The sequence below is a fragment of the Xiphophorus couchianus genome, chromosome 16, assembly GCF_001444195.1.
Source record: "Xiphophorus couchianus chromosome 16, X_couchianus-1.0, whole genome shotgun sequence".
Classification (NCBI taxonomy): Eukaryota; Metazoa; Chordata; class Actinopteri; order Cyprinodontiformes; family Poeciliidae; genus Xiphophorus; species Xiphophorus couchianus.
This window is the reverse complement of record NC_040243.1, coordinates 17,001,448-17,018,318: the sequence shown is the minus strand read 5'-3', so window position 1 is coordinate 17,018,318 and position 16,871 is coordinate 17,001,448. Positions and strand designations below refer to the sequence as shown.

General features: G+C 35.9%; 1 protein-coding gene across 3 annotated transcripts in view; it reads right to left on the bottom strand.

Moving 5' to 3' along the window:
• The window catches only part of grin2aa (glutamate receptor, ionotropic, N-methyl D-aspartate 2A, a), a 169,747-nt gene that overhangs the window by 9,514 nt on the left and 143,362 nt on the right, over positions 1-16,871 (bottom strand). For all 3 annotated transcript variants that reach the window (XM_028042110.1, XM_028042111.1, XM_028042109.1), the window contains 4 exons: positions 14,007-14,167; positions 8,139-8,228; positions 7,019-7,116; positions 1,982-2,220 (listed from right to left, as the gene is read on the bottom strand). In XM_028042110.1, the coding sequence (XP_027897911.1) occupies positions 1,982-2,220; positions 7,019-7,116; positions 8,139-8,228; positions 14,007-14,167 (588 nt within the window). The remainder of the gene's footprint in view (positions 1-1,981; positions 2,221-7,018; positions 7,117-8,138; positions 8,229-14,006; positions 14,168-16,871) is intronic.

Sequence of the window (16,871 nt, the reverse complement as noted above, 5' to 3'; positions counted from 1 at the left end):
TGTAATACACAAAAATAGTAGGGGTGCCCAGATAACCACATCACAAACAATTTCATTTTTCTTTTGGAAATATATTTATATTCCCATATCTCCAATGACTTGGTCCACAGATACTGTTGGAGTCCCTTTTTGTAAGCTCAGCTTTTACAAAATGATGTTTCAGACTGAAAAAGAAATAAGAAAAAAATAATCTCTCTCATAGTTAATGGAGTAGGTTACCTTTCTTAATAGTGTATCGGCTGCATAATCAAGGAAGCTTTTTCAAAGGTGAAGGTGCATTTAATATACATTTGAGACCAAAATTATTTATAGCTATGGCAGATTCAGATTTAAGGCTATCTTGTAATTTTACCAGCATGATTCTTCTGAATGTTTTGTAGTGATCCAGTCAGTGTCCTGACTTAAATGTGAAAGAGAATATCTGGAGGGATCAAAAGATTACAGTGACGAGACAAAAATACATTTTCAAAATACCTGTGGGAACATGCAAAAAGATGGGCATCAGTTACAAGATGGGTTTGATTTCTATTCTATATTTTATATAACTTTTTTAAAATGTATCAGCAGTTGTTTTTGGTCAGTTCTCGATTTAAAGTTATTAAAAAATTAATAGCATAATTAGAAATTAATATGAAATTCTGGGATACATGGACCTCTGTTTAAAGGTAGACTTAAACAGTCTGGTCTTACTGTAGCTAACCAACATGTCAGCTTCAATATATCTGGACCAATGATACCTGGAACTGAAAGTTTGTGTAGTTATGCAGTTTTCAGAAACACACAAAAATCTTTTGACTCATAGGGAACTTTGAAAGCTTCCAAACTACGTGACTGGTTAGTTTTTCAAATGGGGAGAATTGAACAGTTACTTTATTGGAAAGTTGGATCAGTGAATTAGTTACATAACACTAGCTTGCTAAGAGATCACTGTTGATAGATGTGTCCAAGGGAATGCAAACAATCCCCCAGCAGTTTACTGGTAGGAATCACTTTTTTACTTAGTGTGTTGTTTTGTGCCACCAAAACTGCCCATAATACTAAAAAAAAAAAAAACACTCTCCACAAAGGTGCTGTAAAACATCAACAGTGATGCAATGCATGAGATCAACTTTTTATTTTTTTATTTTTCCCCTCCATTTCTGTTGCAGTACTGCTGGATTTGAAGGTGAAAATATGCTAATAATTAGCACTCATGAGTAAGTTTTCTTCCACAAAAAGTAATCAACAAAACCCTCTACATGTTGGTTCCATATTCTGCTTTAGATGTACTCATTAATAACCTTAGGTTGTTTTTTTTTCTTCGTACATTTGTAAAGAATGTCTGAATAATATAAGCAACAAAATGACATTTAAATCTGAATTCTCATAAGTGGTAAGAAAAAGCGTCTCCCTTAAAAGGTTTTTCCCTTTAAGGTTTTACCGCCTCCTCACTACTTGCCAATGTTAACGATTCCATACAGAGTAACACTGCTGCAAATAAAGTGCAAAGACACTGCAGTGTTTTTAGGCATGCACGTCCATGTCTTTTGTTCTCACACACAATGAGGAAAAATGCTGACCTTTCAGCAGAATGAGAGAGAATAAATTGATTAAGTGTGGGTTGCTGTGGTTTCATCCAAAAAACAGGCCGCAATTAGGGTCTATTTTTGTCAATAGTCAGGTCTGCCTCGTGATTCCCCCTCCCGCCTCCATCCCCATCCTTGCATCTCATCCTATTTTGCGAAACCCTCTCTTCCCTCCTGCTTTAAAGTTAGTTTTGCACCAGATATTTTGTCTGTAGGGAAAAAATAACCAAACCAGGCCTGTTTGACCCTATATGTGCCACATTAGCCATTATTATGACTGAAGTAGTTCATTTACCTTCTTCCTTGATCATTGACGCATTACTACCTCCATATACTCACATGTTTACAGACTGAACTCCCTGTTCCTATGAACCTTTGGCACATGCAATAACACATCATATTGATAGAAAACTTACCCTGCTGATGGAGAAAAGAAGCCCTGGCCTGCCAGAGCAGACTCCGGTGAAGCAGTATCTCAGCCTCCAGTAGAAGAGATGCTCCGAGACAAAGGTGATGAGGGAGAGTCCCATCGCTGTGGCCAGCATGTAGAAGACCCCCGCCATGTTGTCCACATCCAGCTGACTTGACATGACTTCGTTCTTCTCATTGTGACAGATTCCTGTCAGCCACTGGGCCTCCAGTTCTTCCATTTCACCTAAAAAACAAATGCAATGGAGTAAGACCATTCTATGGCCTCCAGGAATTTCATAGATCATTCAAACACCACAAGACTGAGGCAAATTTAAACAACCTTATTCCAGCACAATTTCACTCTTAGTACTTGGTAAATACGTTTTCCACTGCTGCTTTCGCCACCGTCTTACCACAAAAAAAAACCAGCACTAGTATCATATCTGCACAAGGATTTTTGCTTACAATCTGCAGGATTTCCCTACAGGCTTCTGCGCCTACATCATCAGTTTCAGCCTTCCTGTGGAGGAGCAAACAGCATCAGGACTTTAATCAGCTTATCAGCAACATGGGGGGACTTTCTGTACAGAGATCTAAGCATCATCAGGTTGGATAGTCCAATGCAATACTTCAGATCTCTCTACACATGTTTCGGTCACCAAAGCCAGAAGGATTCATGGATACAAAATGCTAAATCTGATCACAGTAAACTGATAACCTTGAGGTCATGAAACAAGAAGTTTTTTGTTTTTTTTTTAGTTGCACTAAATTACTTTTTGTAATTGTATTATAAAATCTTATTGTGCTGGAGTTTTTTTGGACTCTTCCACCAGCTCCCCCTTCTTATTTTCCCGCATCATAACTGAGTACACTTATATAGTTTTTCTTAGGCAGCATCAGGAATACATTTAGCATTTATACTAGAATATGAAGCGTGCAACTTCCCTCATTTAAGCAACCAGACTGCATGGGCAGTTTTTAGGTGTGTGAGCTAATTTCTTTGTGGAATCTTTATTTCATGACAAGTTTAACCTATTCTGATCTCTGTGAAAATGGTTTCAGAATTGAGTGTTTTGAGACGATGGGAAGTTTGGAGAAATTGTTTCAACTATTTCAACTATCTGCATGTGGTGGAAATGAAAAAGATTATTTGATCATAAATGGATGTCCTCTGTATATTTACTGATCTTTATTTACAATAGTTAAAAAAGAGCAAGTAGCAGTTGCTTACATAAGCCCTGTTTTAAATACTGAAAAACATATTTATATAATCCATACACAGATGTAATATGTATGAAAACAATGGTGTTATTTTTAACACATTGTTTTACTAAGTAATTGTATTCAAATTCAAAAACTGAACTTATCATATTTTTATTTGTCCAACATTATTATATTTCATTAAGGGTTTTTTTTAAGCCTTTTTACACATTTTTGCCAACTTCCTCCTCCTGTATTTGAAAGCTAATTACTTTATTTTTCTATGATTGCAAAAATGAAAAAAAAAAAAAGAAAACCAGCTACTTATCTTAAATTTAGTTTCTTGTTCGGAGCATTTTGGCAAAGTATTGCACCTTTTATCAAAACAATCTTTTTTTAACGAATAGCTTGAGTATCACCGATCCCAAGGCCTCCACACACCTGGTCCGATAGTCCAAACAGAGTGTTTCTTTAGCGTTAAAAAAGAAAGCTAAAAAAGCAACAAAGACCTTATCTTTTCTCATTTCTCACTCTGTGTACCATTTCTTCTGTCTCCCCTCCCACTCTGACTTCCTCTGTGACATTTGGCGCGTGGCTAATCCAATCTGTGTCATTCAGGGCCTGGTAACTAAGGCTGTTAGTGGGGAAAGACAAATATCATGGTGATTCTCAGCTACATGTGCCTGAGTGCAGACTTACTAACACGTCATTATCCCTCAACTTCAACTGAAGATCATTTATCTCTCTTAACATTTAAGAACACACTAAAAGATGTAGCGAAGGGACACATTTTCAGTCATATAACGGTCAGTAGTGAGATCAATCTTGATGTAATTAAAAGAACGTGGCAGTCACGTCTGGACTAAGACCAAAATTTGACCCAGACATTTTTGGTTCAGATGAAAAACTATTTACAAACTATTTACAGACAAGTTGCATGAATCTTTATGAAATGAAAATTCTATTTTTTACAATGACAACATGAAAAGTACATGTTTCATACATGCATACAGGAAAACTTGTCAAAGATATGAAAAATGTATCATTTGTATTAATTTTAGCAAAGAGTATTCAGTATGTTCATTGTATTTCTTGGTGCTACAAAATATATGGGTTTAAAGATGGCTGGATTGCTTATAAATACTAATGCCTATAACTTCATAGAGAATTAACTGTAAGCATGTCTACATTTTATACAAGTGACGATTAAGTATTGTCACCCTTATGGAAGAGCATTAAAAGGTAAAGCTGAAGTGATAACGCAATGTAGAGTACAGTACTGGTAGAAGGAGAGGGGGGGGGGAAATAAATCTCCATATAGTAGCAAACACAAACGTTACCAAAAACTACCAAAATTATCAATACGAGAAGAACAACATGAATCCATGTCTAGGAAATAAATTGTACGACTGAATTCTCTTTTTTTTTCTTCCAAATGAGATATGAATTGATATCCAAATGAATAAAGGCACATTTCAGCAAAGGTTTCCTGAAGGTTCTTCTCTCCACGACTTTACTTCCCAGATGCTTTGTTATCAACCTAGCTTGTTTTTCTGTGTGGGTCTTGACTAGGTGAATTACATCCCCTGATGCCGTGCTGGTTTTCAGAATGAGTACCACTGCCATACGATCTCAGTCCAGTACAACAGCACAGTCCAGAATGTGATTAAAAACTTTGATATCATAGTTTTTGCGATACAAGAATTATCAAATATTTTTTATATCACATATAACCATCATATAGTTTTTATATCATAAAACAGCTATATTGTTGTTTCTGAAACAGCTAGAAACATCATTCTAGCTGTTTCAATCTAGCTATGAAACAACTAGATTGCTTCATAGCTGTCATGGTTTAAAAGCCAAGGTCTACAACTCCAAACTGTCTAAAAATGTGTAGAAAGATTGGATGTTAAATTAATGAAGTCAATCCTGACTCACAAAAATCCCCAATTGGGTGAAGACATAATTTCTAACATGTGAACAGAGGTATTTCTCCTTCCACCAAACATTCCATTATTATAGAGCTTTGAGAACAGTCGGCTTTCTTTGCAGTTACCCTTTGTGGCAATCTACTTTGTTTTTATCAATTGCAAACCATAATCAGAAATAACAGAAATAAACAATTCATATCTCTGTGTATGTAACAAATTTTTAATAAAATATCACTTTCACTTTTTCAATTGAATTACTGAAACAAAAACTTTTCAGGGATATTCTAATTCCCTTAGATGAACCTTCGTATTTTGTTTGTATCATTATTGCTTTAAGAACAGGGTGTTCCTCAACATTACTAAGTGACATTTAACATGTTCATATTATAAACTCCTGACAATATGCAGGAGTATTACTTTATCTTCTTTTGTTCAGAATCTTGCTGAACAAGTAGCAGAACAAACTTGTTACATGATCAGATAATTGCTTAAGAAGAGAGAAAACATGAAATGGCTAGGGATTTTTTGCAAGTTGTTTTAATTTAAGCTTTTGGATCCTTTAAAATAATAAATATTCTTCCTGTTTGTGAAACGTCGCGTGTTCTCCACCGGTATTGTGTTTATCTGATCAAGCAGCATTTGCCAAGATACAAAGTCCCCTTCATCGATCACAGACCTGGCCTCCCCTCCCTCTTCCCCTTTTTTCTCCACGTTCTTTTCGTGCCCTATCTCTGACCATCACACGCGCGCACTGTCACTTTCCTGATGGTGTCATCACTTTTTCACCCCGTCTGTTTACCCTCTTAATCTCTTTTCACCTTAACTCTATAATTTATCCCTCTTCTCCCACTCGCTCTCACTTTCTTTGTTGTTCACCTTTATCCTTACCTTTGTGACTGGTACAGACACACAACAAATGGAGAAACACTGAAATTATCAGTGTGACACAGAGTTGAAGTACTCTCAGTTAAAATCTGCAATGGATGGCTGCTTGAAAATTAAAAAGAGACAGTGTGACATTGATACAGAGAAGAAACAAACCAGGCAAAACAAAAACAGTGGGACCTATTTTTGTTAAAATTATCTCTCGAGTGTAACAAATGCTCCGAAGTTCTGACAGGATTCAGTTACAGGGTAAGCAACTGAAATGCACTCCAAGCTAGTGTTTGATAATATTCAAACTTACAAACCGCCTTTCTTATAAATTGTAAAATTGATCTTCTTTATATAGAATTAATCCATATTTCATTTTAGTAGCATCATCTCTCATTACATTGAGTAAATTTTTTCAGTGAGTGGGTGTCGGGGAGACCCTAATGTATTAGGATCTCTTTTGCAGATACAGCAAAAGAAAAAAAAACATGTGATGGAGGAATATGATTATTAAAATAAATACATTTTGAGATTTTTAGATCACATATTTTCAAAAAAAAGAAGATCTCTGACAGGAAAAAAATCCATTGTTAAAGGCATAAAAATATCATACATAGTAAAGAAGAAGGATAAGTGCTTCCCAAGTGCTTCTTTGAGGAAAACAAGATACTAACAAGGATTTTTGGCACCACTGAAGAAATGTATTATAGGTTGGATATTTCTACATTTTGTAGTGTGAGAAAATGTTACGACAAAAAAATATTTTTGCTTTAATTTTTTAAACATCTTAGCCAGTGTTGAGCTTGATGTACACAAACACACAAACATAAGATACATATTTTATTTTTTAGAAAGACAATCTGTCATTTTTCTCCCTGTTGTCTCAAAAATACACTGCTAGTCATTTTTATGCATGTGCATGCTTTACAATTCAGGTAAAGTGCATTGTTTGACTTAGATTTTGCAATGTGAGTAGCATTAATCTTTGGAAATTAAGAAATCCTGTGTGCGTGTGTGTGTGTGTGAGATTCTCACCATCTCCGATGATAGCCAAGATGGCCAGATCCACTTGTCGCTTCCAGAAGGAACCTTTCTGCAGAGCAATGCCATAACCAGTGGTAGCAAAAATGTACCTGAATACACAATCACATAAACAGAAAACTACAAATCAAAATATGTGATTTCTCCAGAGTGCCACCATATTACAAGATGTTTAAGGGACAAAGCAAAGATAATGGGACATAAAAGTAAAATGAATGAAAGTTAAACAGAACCTAAAACAAGATGCACATTAGTATAATGTACTTATATGATCCCAAGCATTTCCAGTTTAATCAGTAAGTACTAACAGTGGATTGCACTGTAGTTCACTTGAATTTAGGTAATAGACCAACACAAATTTGTCCTTAATTGCAGAGTAAAAGTTACTAGATAAATTCCTTTAGATTTCATAAAAAAAATCTAACCAGTTACTGTTTGTAAAGGTTACAAACAGGTGGGCTCTATTTACAAATCTAGGGATCTGTGAATTTGAACTGAGTCTTATTTTGAGGTGTCAAGTTCAGAGGACAAAAAAACAACTGAACCTCAGGCTATCCTCGAGAGCTACAATCCTGCAACTTCTAGATGCATCCTTTTAAAACACACCTGAATCAAATAGATGGCTCATGGCCTATGAATAGCTGAATGACATGCCGATGACTGAATTCAGCTGGTGCAGGAATGCATCCAAAAGCTGCAGGACAGTAGCTCTAGAGGACGGCCTGAGGTTCACCCCTGATGTAGCTTGTGTAATCAGCTTCCTGTGCAGTGTTAGTCTTTCCAGTAAATATAAATTAATATCAACAATAGATTGTATTTGTGTTGCAAATTTTGTTGTGTTGCTTTTGGAAATAGAAATATCCTGTGGATTTAACGTCTGATCAGGTATAGATTAGCAAAACCACAGTAAAAGGGAATCCCTTTCTATTCAAACAGATTTTAGACACGTTCCCAAAATGTCAGCTTCTTTTACCGTCACTGCATGACTCACTGTCCCAAAAATAAGCTGCACCGGATCCGCTGTGCCTGAGCTGGGCAATGCCACAGAGCCTTTTCTCTACCAATGTTTTGGATAAATGGCTATCTGTTACTTAAGAACTGTAGCTTTATTTACCCGCTGCCGATGGTCACAAGCTTACACCCTTCATCTCTCCCAGCCATGTAGTTCAACACTGCAGCATCATAAATGAAGGCATCCAGTTTGCTGTATAGGGACAACAGAACAGAGAACAATGAAAGAAAAGAGATTTTGAAAAAGGAGGTCTTTCACATCTTATTTTTATAAAGAATGAGTAAGAAGTGCACAGAAGGAGACAGAAGGCAAAGCACCGCCTTATTTTTCAAAGCATGTTGGTTGCAGATCATTTGTGAAGTGTTAAATCATCTCCAATAGGCCTGCAATCCAAGCGTATCCAAACACAAAGGACACAGAGGGGATTGACGGTTCAATACGCAACGCTTCATTGATGATAGGCCCTTGGAGGCACATAGGCATTCTAAACAAACTTCAGACCCTCACAAACATTTACACTGTCCTGCCTCGGACCACACAGAGACTAGTAAACAAGTAAAAGAGGAAAAACAAAAGATCCAAGCCCCTGACTGACATTTCTAATGTAACTGATACTGTCACTGGCCACTGCTCTCTTGCTATCTCGGCGCACGCACAAACACCAGACTCAGACACTCAGAACCCCGCTAATAGTCTGGTGACTGGCTGGCATTTTCTAGAATGTCAGACCCAGTCCTTTAGAAGACGCTCACAGCTGATAGGTTAGCTGTGTAATTAACTTAACCCACCACTGTCAACAAGGAATACGTGTGTCCCAACATGGAGAACAGAGATTGCACATCGGTAGGCGTGTATGACTACCTAAATTAGATTGTGGACCACTGCCTTTCTAAAAGCAGGTGCATGTCTTTTAGAAAATAGGACGCTCTACAGTAACCAAACATTTATCAAATCCTCGTATTAGGGAGAAAGAGTAGCAATAGATTATAAAGTGCTTCAATGAAACCTTTTAAATGTCAGGTTAAACACTGCAAAAATTTATCCTTAGCTATGAATAGATAGTTCAGACTTTTTAGAGTTAGATTCTAATAATTAATAATCAATGAATAACCTGCAAGAAGTTCTTAGTTTTTGAGCTAAGTCACGACAAAAGTAGATGTTAGCAACAAACAACAGCAAGCTAAGTGAAAACAACGAGAGAGACTAACTGATGGAAAATTAAAGCAAAGTAAAAAATGAATAAAACAGCCTTTTACCTGAAACGCTGCTGCTTTACTTTTGTAACAAATTGACTTCTGACTTATATGCCAAAACCATTATATATTTGAATTAATGTTTAGATGGGAAGGTTATTTTTTTCATACTTGAAAAAATGTATGGTATTCATAGTAAATAACTACATAAGTCAATTTAAATATGATTACAAATGGAACCACTTAGAGATTTTCTTCTGTTTTAGGGTTTGTGCCACACTTCAACCAGAATAAATGCAAACTGTAGATTTTAAATGATTTACTTTAATAAGGGAAAAAGCTTTCCAAAGAAAACTGGCCCTGACAGCATGAAGTCTGGCAAAATAGCTTAAAAAGCAACATATTATGACCCCATCTAAAGAAGTTCAGGAATAGATGAGAAATGGAGTCATTGGCATCCATCAACTTGGAAAAAATTACAAAGCCATTTCTAAAGGTTAGGGGAGTCTGGCAAATTATCCACAAATGGAGTAAACACAGAAGACTGGTGACTCCTTCCAGGACTGGCCAGTCCACTAAAAATACTTCAAGAGTGTTTTGAAACTCCATGCGGGAGTTTACAGAAGAACCCAGCACAATATCTTCACCTCAAGCCTCACTTGTCTCACTAAAGGTCAGAGTTCATGATTGACGCGTAAGAAAGAGTCCAGCGGTGAAAATAATTGTTCACCAAACAAACCCAAAGGCCCATCTCACATACGCAAGTAAACATTTTGTTCTTCCCTAAGATGTCAAGCATAAAACTCGGTGCCCTGGCAAGACAGAAGTGGAACCTTTTGGAAGAGTACGTGTCTTGTTACATCTGGAGTAAAACTAACACAGAACTTCATAAAAAGATTGACAGTCGAACAAGATGGTGGTAGTGTGATGGTCTTGGGTTGGTTTGCTTTTCAGGACCTGGACAACTTGTTATAATTGATGGAACCATGAATTCGGCTCCCTACAAGAGAAACATGAAAGAAAATACACAGCCATTAGTTCATGACCTTGGACTCAAGCACACACTGCACGAAAAGCAATTGCAGCAGGACAACGATCTGAAGAGCATGAGCAAATCCAATGTCTGGATGGAGAAAAAGAAACAAACTGAAGTCTTTTAAATCTGTAAGTTCAAATCTGCGAGTGGTCAAACACTTCTTTATATTAGTGTAAATAATCATCTAATACCAACTTGAAGTGGGTTTAGGTTTCATCACACAATCTCTACAAAAGCAGTTATTTCAGTTTTGAGAATTTAGCCATTTCTCTATAGCAAATGTCTTCTTGTGAACCTGTGCTAGCCACTACCTGGAACACTAAGGCCTTTTCCAAAAAACACTGAAAGTGCTAAGAGAATTAAGTACTGCCTATCACCTCTTAAAAGAACCATGATTATCAAATTCTTAACTGTCACTTTAAATCCAAGTCTAGTTTTAAAATTACTGAAGGATAGAGGTATTCCTAGAGATGACTAATCCAATTCCAAGAATCAGACCATTTAAAAGACTGGCAGTGGAGTCTCCAGCAGCTGTTGTTGATGCACTAAGATTGCAAAACTTACACACATTTCAAAGTTTCCTGTGAAAAACATAGAAAATGACTAACCTCCTATGTTAATATTTTTTTCTCAGTGTATTATTACTTATGTCATGTGACCAGCTCTGCGCACTGTGTCTCAACAGCTGCTGAGGAATGGGGTAGATCTGTTCGCAAAACAGCTGAAACACAAGCCAATTAATTTTATAGAATTCAAATGAAAAGTATGAAGCAAAAAAAATAATTTGTTACATAAACAATACAGATCAAAACGACACTGATACATTTTGATCAGTTAATTTATCAACAAGTCATATACAAATAGAGCTTAAACGTTCCAAAAATGTTCTTTGCACCAGGTTTAACGCTACACAAAATGTGATAAGTTCTTAATCTTAGGTTCAGGGTTTGCTATGTTTCTGTTTTTTTTTCAGTGAAAAAATAATATTTTACCTTTATTATGTCCAAGAAATTAAAACAGTAGCCAGTAACGAACCGATTGGAGATTTTGTTAGATTTTTTATTTTTAATTTTAAATAAGTGTCTGCCAATACCTCGACAGATGCAGTAACAACATGTGCATGCCAAACTAAAAGACCTGTACATTCAAGCAGGCTGTGAAGATTATTTTAAGTGCAAATATATTGCGGCTATACCCCTTAGCACTGAACTAAACTGTTTACAAAAAACTGTAAAAACTGTTGAACTATGCAGTAAATCAGAGGACTTTGTAAAAAGATTAATGTTCTGCAGAAATTCCTCTTGGGACCAAAGATTGGTCGATCTCCAAAAAGAAAAACAAAAGTATTGAACTAGGACTCTGTATAGACATATTTCATTGAGGAAGTTAAATTGTCAATTAGGCAGACATGCAATCATCCACAATGTAGGTAAATCAGAAAAAATACTTACTTGAACTTGCATTATGAGGTCAGTCTTATGGTTTGCACATCACCATCAGCACCCTGTACTACAAACGTGCATCATTTTTTGTGGCAGATATTGATTATTGAACCAAAATATCAGACTAATAATCCGGACCTATGTAAGAAGTAAATGGTAGATCCTAAGGCTGGGCAATAAATCAATAAGAATATATATCGCAATAGACAAGTGATCAATATCAATGGAAATTGCGTTCGAAAGATTGTTCAATAATTTCACTGAAGAACGATCAAGAACTGCATGGCATTTTGGGGGATACAAGCAGAGGAAAGGCTTTGTTGCTGCTCAACTTTACTCAGCCAGTGTACCAAGGTTGAAGACATCAGCATCTCCCTCATTGATAAGGTAGCAACAACCTGTTGAGTAACATGCGCAGCAGTTTCAGGTTTTGCCACTGTGCCTCATAACTGCTTAACAAATAAACAAACAACAATGTGGAGTGAAAAATGTGGATAACAGAGGAAAGGTAACCCCACCAGTTTGGAAGTATTTCAGATGTTTCAAACAAAGAAAACTAATCAATAATTATTGATATCTACTGATGAGAAATGTTTTTGTCGAGATACATTTTTTAGTCATATCATCCAGCCCTAGATCCTCATTTACATTGCGTTTTATTTATTTAAATTTATCCTGCAGTGTTACTATTCTCTGTAGACTTATTCTATGACTGAGTTCTGGAAATGCTCCTTCAGAGTTCCTTCATGTACAGCTCTTTGACTCTTAAATCCAAAATCCCTTTACGAATATTAGAAAGCGTATGCCTTCCTAATATTGTTTACAACTTTTGAAGTTATTGAACTTCAATTCAGTTTAAAAACATTCCCAAAACAATGACTTATGAAATTCTTGACATTTATTTTCCCGTCAAATTAAAATTAAAATGTAAATAATCTTACACTAAATTAGCAATTAAAACATCCTCTAGTTACTAAGTAAAACTAGAACAGATAATTACAGAATGTGCATCAGATCAAGAAGGTGTATGAATACAATATTTGATGGCATTAAAAAGTCAAGAGTTAAAGCTTGGGTGTTATTTGCATTTACATTCAAATCGATTTTAACAGGTTCTATTCTTGTGACTGTAACAGATTTTATTTGAAAATCTTGTCAGCATTATGTATTATGAGACCTAATCCTGCTATCAAGCTTGCTGCAGTGTTGCTTATCCACTAAAGCTGTCAAATAGAAATATTACCCAGAGTATAAATGAATGCACACATATTCAGCTGGCTTGCTGTGCAGACATACATGACGAAGATGAGAATATCTTTTCTATTATCTACTGTCATTTCTGAGGCATGTAACACAGATGTAATATCAAACTTCTAGACATATGTTATAACTCCAAAATTCTTTGAGCCTCTGCTCCAGTTATGACCTGCATTCATTTTCATTCCAATAACTATGTAACTTACTTTATAGTAGCAAGCTATGCAGTATTTATTCAAGTCACATTTTTCAAACTCAGTGAAGGTTCAACTAGACTACAGTAAGTAAAAAAATTCAAAATGTGTAAACTTCGTACTCGTTCTCATACAGGTGACCTAAGCTAAAGTGTCCTAATCTAAATTCACACTGCAGGCCTTAATGCTAAATTCCGATTTCTGGTCAAATCAGATTTTTTTTTTTTGCGTTGGCCATTTACATTTGCAAATATATGCGACTTGCATGTGAGCTCTGTGTGAACTGCAAACAACCTAAGCAGTTACAGGCATGTACTGTAATTTCACACATGTGTGCGAAAGTAAATATGGATACTAATGTGGATACTAGTGTTGCATTTTGTTGTATCTTGTGTCTTTATTTCATCCAATGGATATTTTACATCACCCACTTCACCCTTTTCCCCACACAATAGTGTTCTTTCCTCTTCTTTTTGTTTTGACCAATTTTACCTTCAACTTCCTATCCAGCCAAACCTTCTCAAAGTTATCCAACTCTTGAATTTGTCCTTGGTTAACTTGTGATAACCCCAATCACCTTTCATTTGTTCCCAGGAATACAGATACACAGACAGCCACACAACATCAGTCCTACTAATGGAACCAATACTAAAAATATCTCTGCTATTCTTTTTAATGAAGCCCAGTCTAAGAGGATCTGTCAAACACATACGCAAGCTCACACATTTGAATAATAATAACCACATGTACAAAATACCAAAACTCCATATTAATCTATATTTGAATTTGTGTAAACGGTGTTAAGAGGCACTTCCAAGATGAAAACAAAAGAAAACATGCATTTTTACCCTGATTTGAGGCTGACAAGTGCGTCCACAACACCAGTTTGATGGTACTTCACCATGTACTGGTGCATGGCTGGGTAGTTCTTCCTGATGTTCCTTTCAGTGGATCCATTCGGGACTGTCCCAAAGCGGAACGGAGGAGAGTACGCATATGGATTCTGAAACTGCGGTGGGACAAGCAAACAAGAACCGGATAAAATAATAAAAAACTGCTAAGCTTACACTATAAAACAGAGAAAAAAGAGGTGGAAAAAATGTTAATAGATCTTTTGAAAAGAAGGTAAGTTCAAACAGGTCCAACAGGTTTTTTTTTTCATATGCTGCCAATTTCCAAAAGTATCGCCTCAATGCATTTAGACACAAAAATAATAAAATCCAATCATACAGATGGATTCAGAGTCAATTACGTTTTTGTTCTGATTTGTTCCTAGTCTTTTTACTTTACCTCAAGCTACCATTTCCGGCAAGATACAGTACATCGTTGTCAATGTCAAGAAATTCTAGAAGCCAGCTTGCTACAACCTTCCCTTCATGTCAGAAACCTATGTGTAATATCCCTTTCAGCTTTTTCAATTTGGGGTTTGGAAGTTTCCTGCTGAAAAAATTATAAAACAATGCTTTATAAATATTACAGATTTCAAATTGCAAATTATTTAAATATTTGTAGCTCTCCTGAGTAAACTAAAAAGCAGCATATCACACATTTTATTTGCATTTTATTTGTTCTAACACAGAATCTATTACTTGCAGAGGCTACAATGTATAATCAGGATCAAGAAAGTAATTTAAAATGTAAATATTATGGATGTGCATCTCAAGAAAAAAGTGCTTTTGCAGTTCACAGGTCACTATGTAAACTCTATTCTGAATACTTGACTCCATGCCTACAAATTTGCAAGATATGTACTATGATGCATCTTTATTTTTGCCTTTGTTTATTTTATTTTAATTATTAGGGATTTCCTTATCCAGAAGCCTGAAAAGGTATCAGCAGTAGATACCTTTTCATTTATTTTATGATATTAGACAGCAAAATACAGTTACCTATTTACATTTTTATTTCATATAAAAATAATTACATAGGATTTGATGTATCAAACAAATTACAAGATGTCCTGATGATATTTGAAGGGGAAAGCAAGTCACCGCTCCACTGACACATTTCTGTATTTATTTCTGATACATTGGAATGTATCAGAAATAGATACATTTCTATTTACCAATCATGCAAAATGTTTATCTGCAATTTCAGGGCTCAACCAAAGAAACAGCTGTTCAGACTCTGTTGGGAAGGATCATGTTTTGTTTTCGTACAGCCATGCACACTGTTATTTTCATAACCTTAGAGGTGCAACAGATGACACACTGGAGCCCTTTTAATTGTAAGATCTGGTTGTTGAAATGTGTTGCATAAACTTTAAGAACTGCCGACAGTAACTTATAAAGTCAAACTATCTTGTTCATTAGAAAAGTGCTTACTTTACACTCTTCCTCTCTTACTTCTCTTGTTGAATGTAGAGCATCTGTGGTGTTTACAGAAAAACCAACACTGTTCATGTTTATGCCAGAAATTGTCAAATGGTCTCCAACTGTACAAGTGTTCTACATTACAAGTGGGTTTTTGCTAAAGACAAAATGCAAATGAACTATTTTGAACTACTCAAACCAATTTCCCTTGGACATCTATCTCCATGCTAAGCACTTGTTATTATAACCCTCTTTTGCCTCATCTTTCTTTCTTTTCATGGCATGTGACTCTTCTGAGGTTGAGCTGTAAGGTCGGAAGAGGGCAAATATTTCAAAAGGGTTCAGTGATGAGACATTTCTAGCCCACTGGGGAAATTCAGATTGGCAAAGCACTTTGTCTGAATAAACTATCAGTAGACTGCATCTTGTACAAGAATCTTACTGCAAAGACCATGACAACAGAGCAACAGAATAGCTAAAATCCATATCTGTGTAAGAGTTATTTATTCAAATCTCTTTTGTACGAATGCTAGAGGCAGTCAAATAGTAATATATAAACAGACCCCACGGTATTCTATCAAACTAGTCCAGCCTAAGACTCTGCATACTTGCCAACACATTGGCTCAGTACACTCCATGTAAATTATTGAAATAAGAAAGAAGAACTAGCATGCAATAACTAAAATGCAAAGATCACAGTTCTTATTGTGCATTTGTAGTCATAAAAAGTGTCTGAAATAAATTATCTCAAAATAAATTTACAACAAATACAGTACACAAACATTTGAACTTAAAACTTTTAAATAAATCACAATGGGAATTAAAGGAGTTTGAGTGTTACTTAAATGGGGTGTTATTATGTAAATTAAAGACACATAGTACCATTGAGTAACTGTGTTACCTTCAGTTGTTATGAAAATACTGTACATATCAAACATCATTTAAAAGAAAATTGGGGGGAGGGGTTGTAACAGAATTCTTAAGAGCATTGGGCTGATGAGCTCAGACGACTCGTGGTTCCATCAGGTTTTTGCTAATTGCTGCTGCCACTAGTCTGGAGGAGCTGAGTGGGGTGTGGGGTGCTCTGTGATTCAGAAGCTAGTCTGGGGACTGCAGCTCCAAAGAGGAGCTTTGTGGAAACAGGTGGTGCATTGTATGAGCAAGCGTTTAGGCACCCCCAAAAGATCTGCAAGAGCAGATACAAACATTTTTCAAAAACATGTGAAAGAATTAAACTAACACTCCAAGAATGTTTCTGATGAGGGAATAACATTATGACACTATATAATACTCAAAGAAGTCAATTTTACATAAATCTCCCCCTTTTAAATTGTTTTTCTAGCTAAACAAACGTCACTTATTTGAGTTTCTCTGATTTTCAGTTGTCTAAAGGTAAGTATT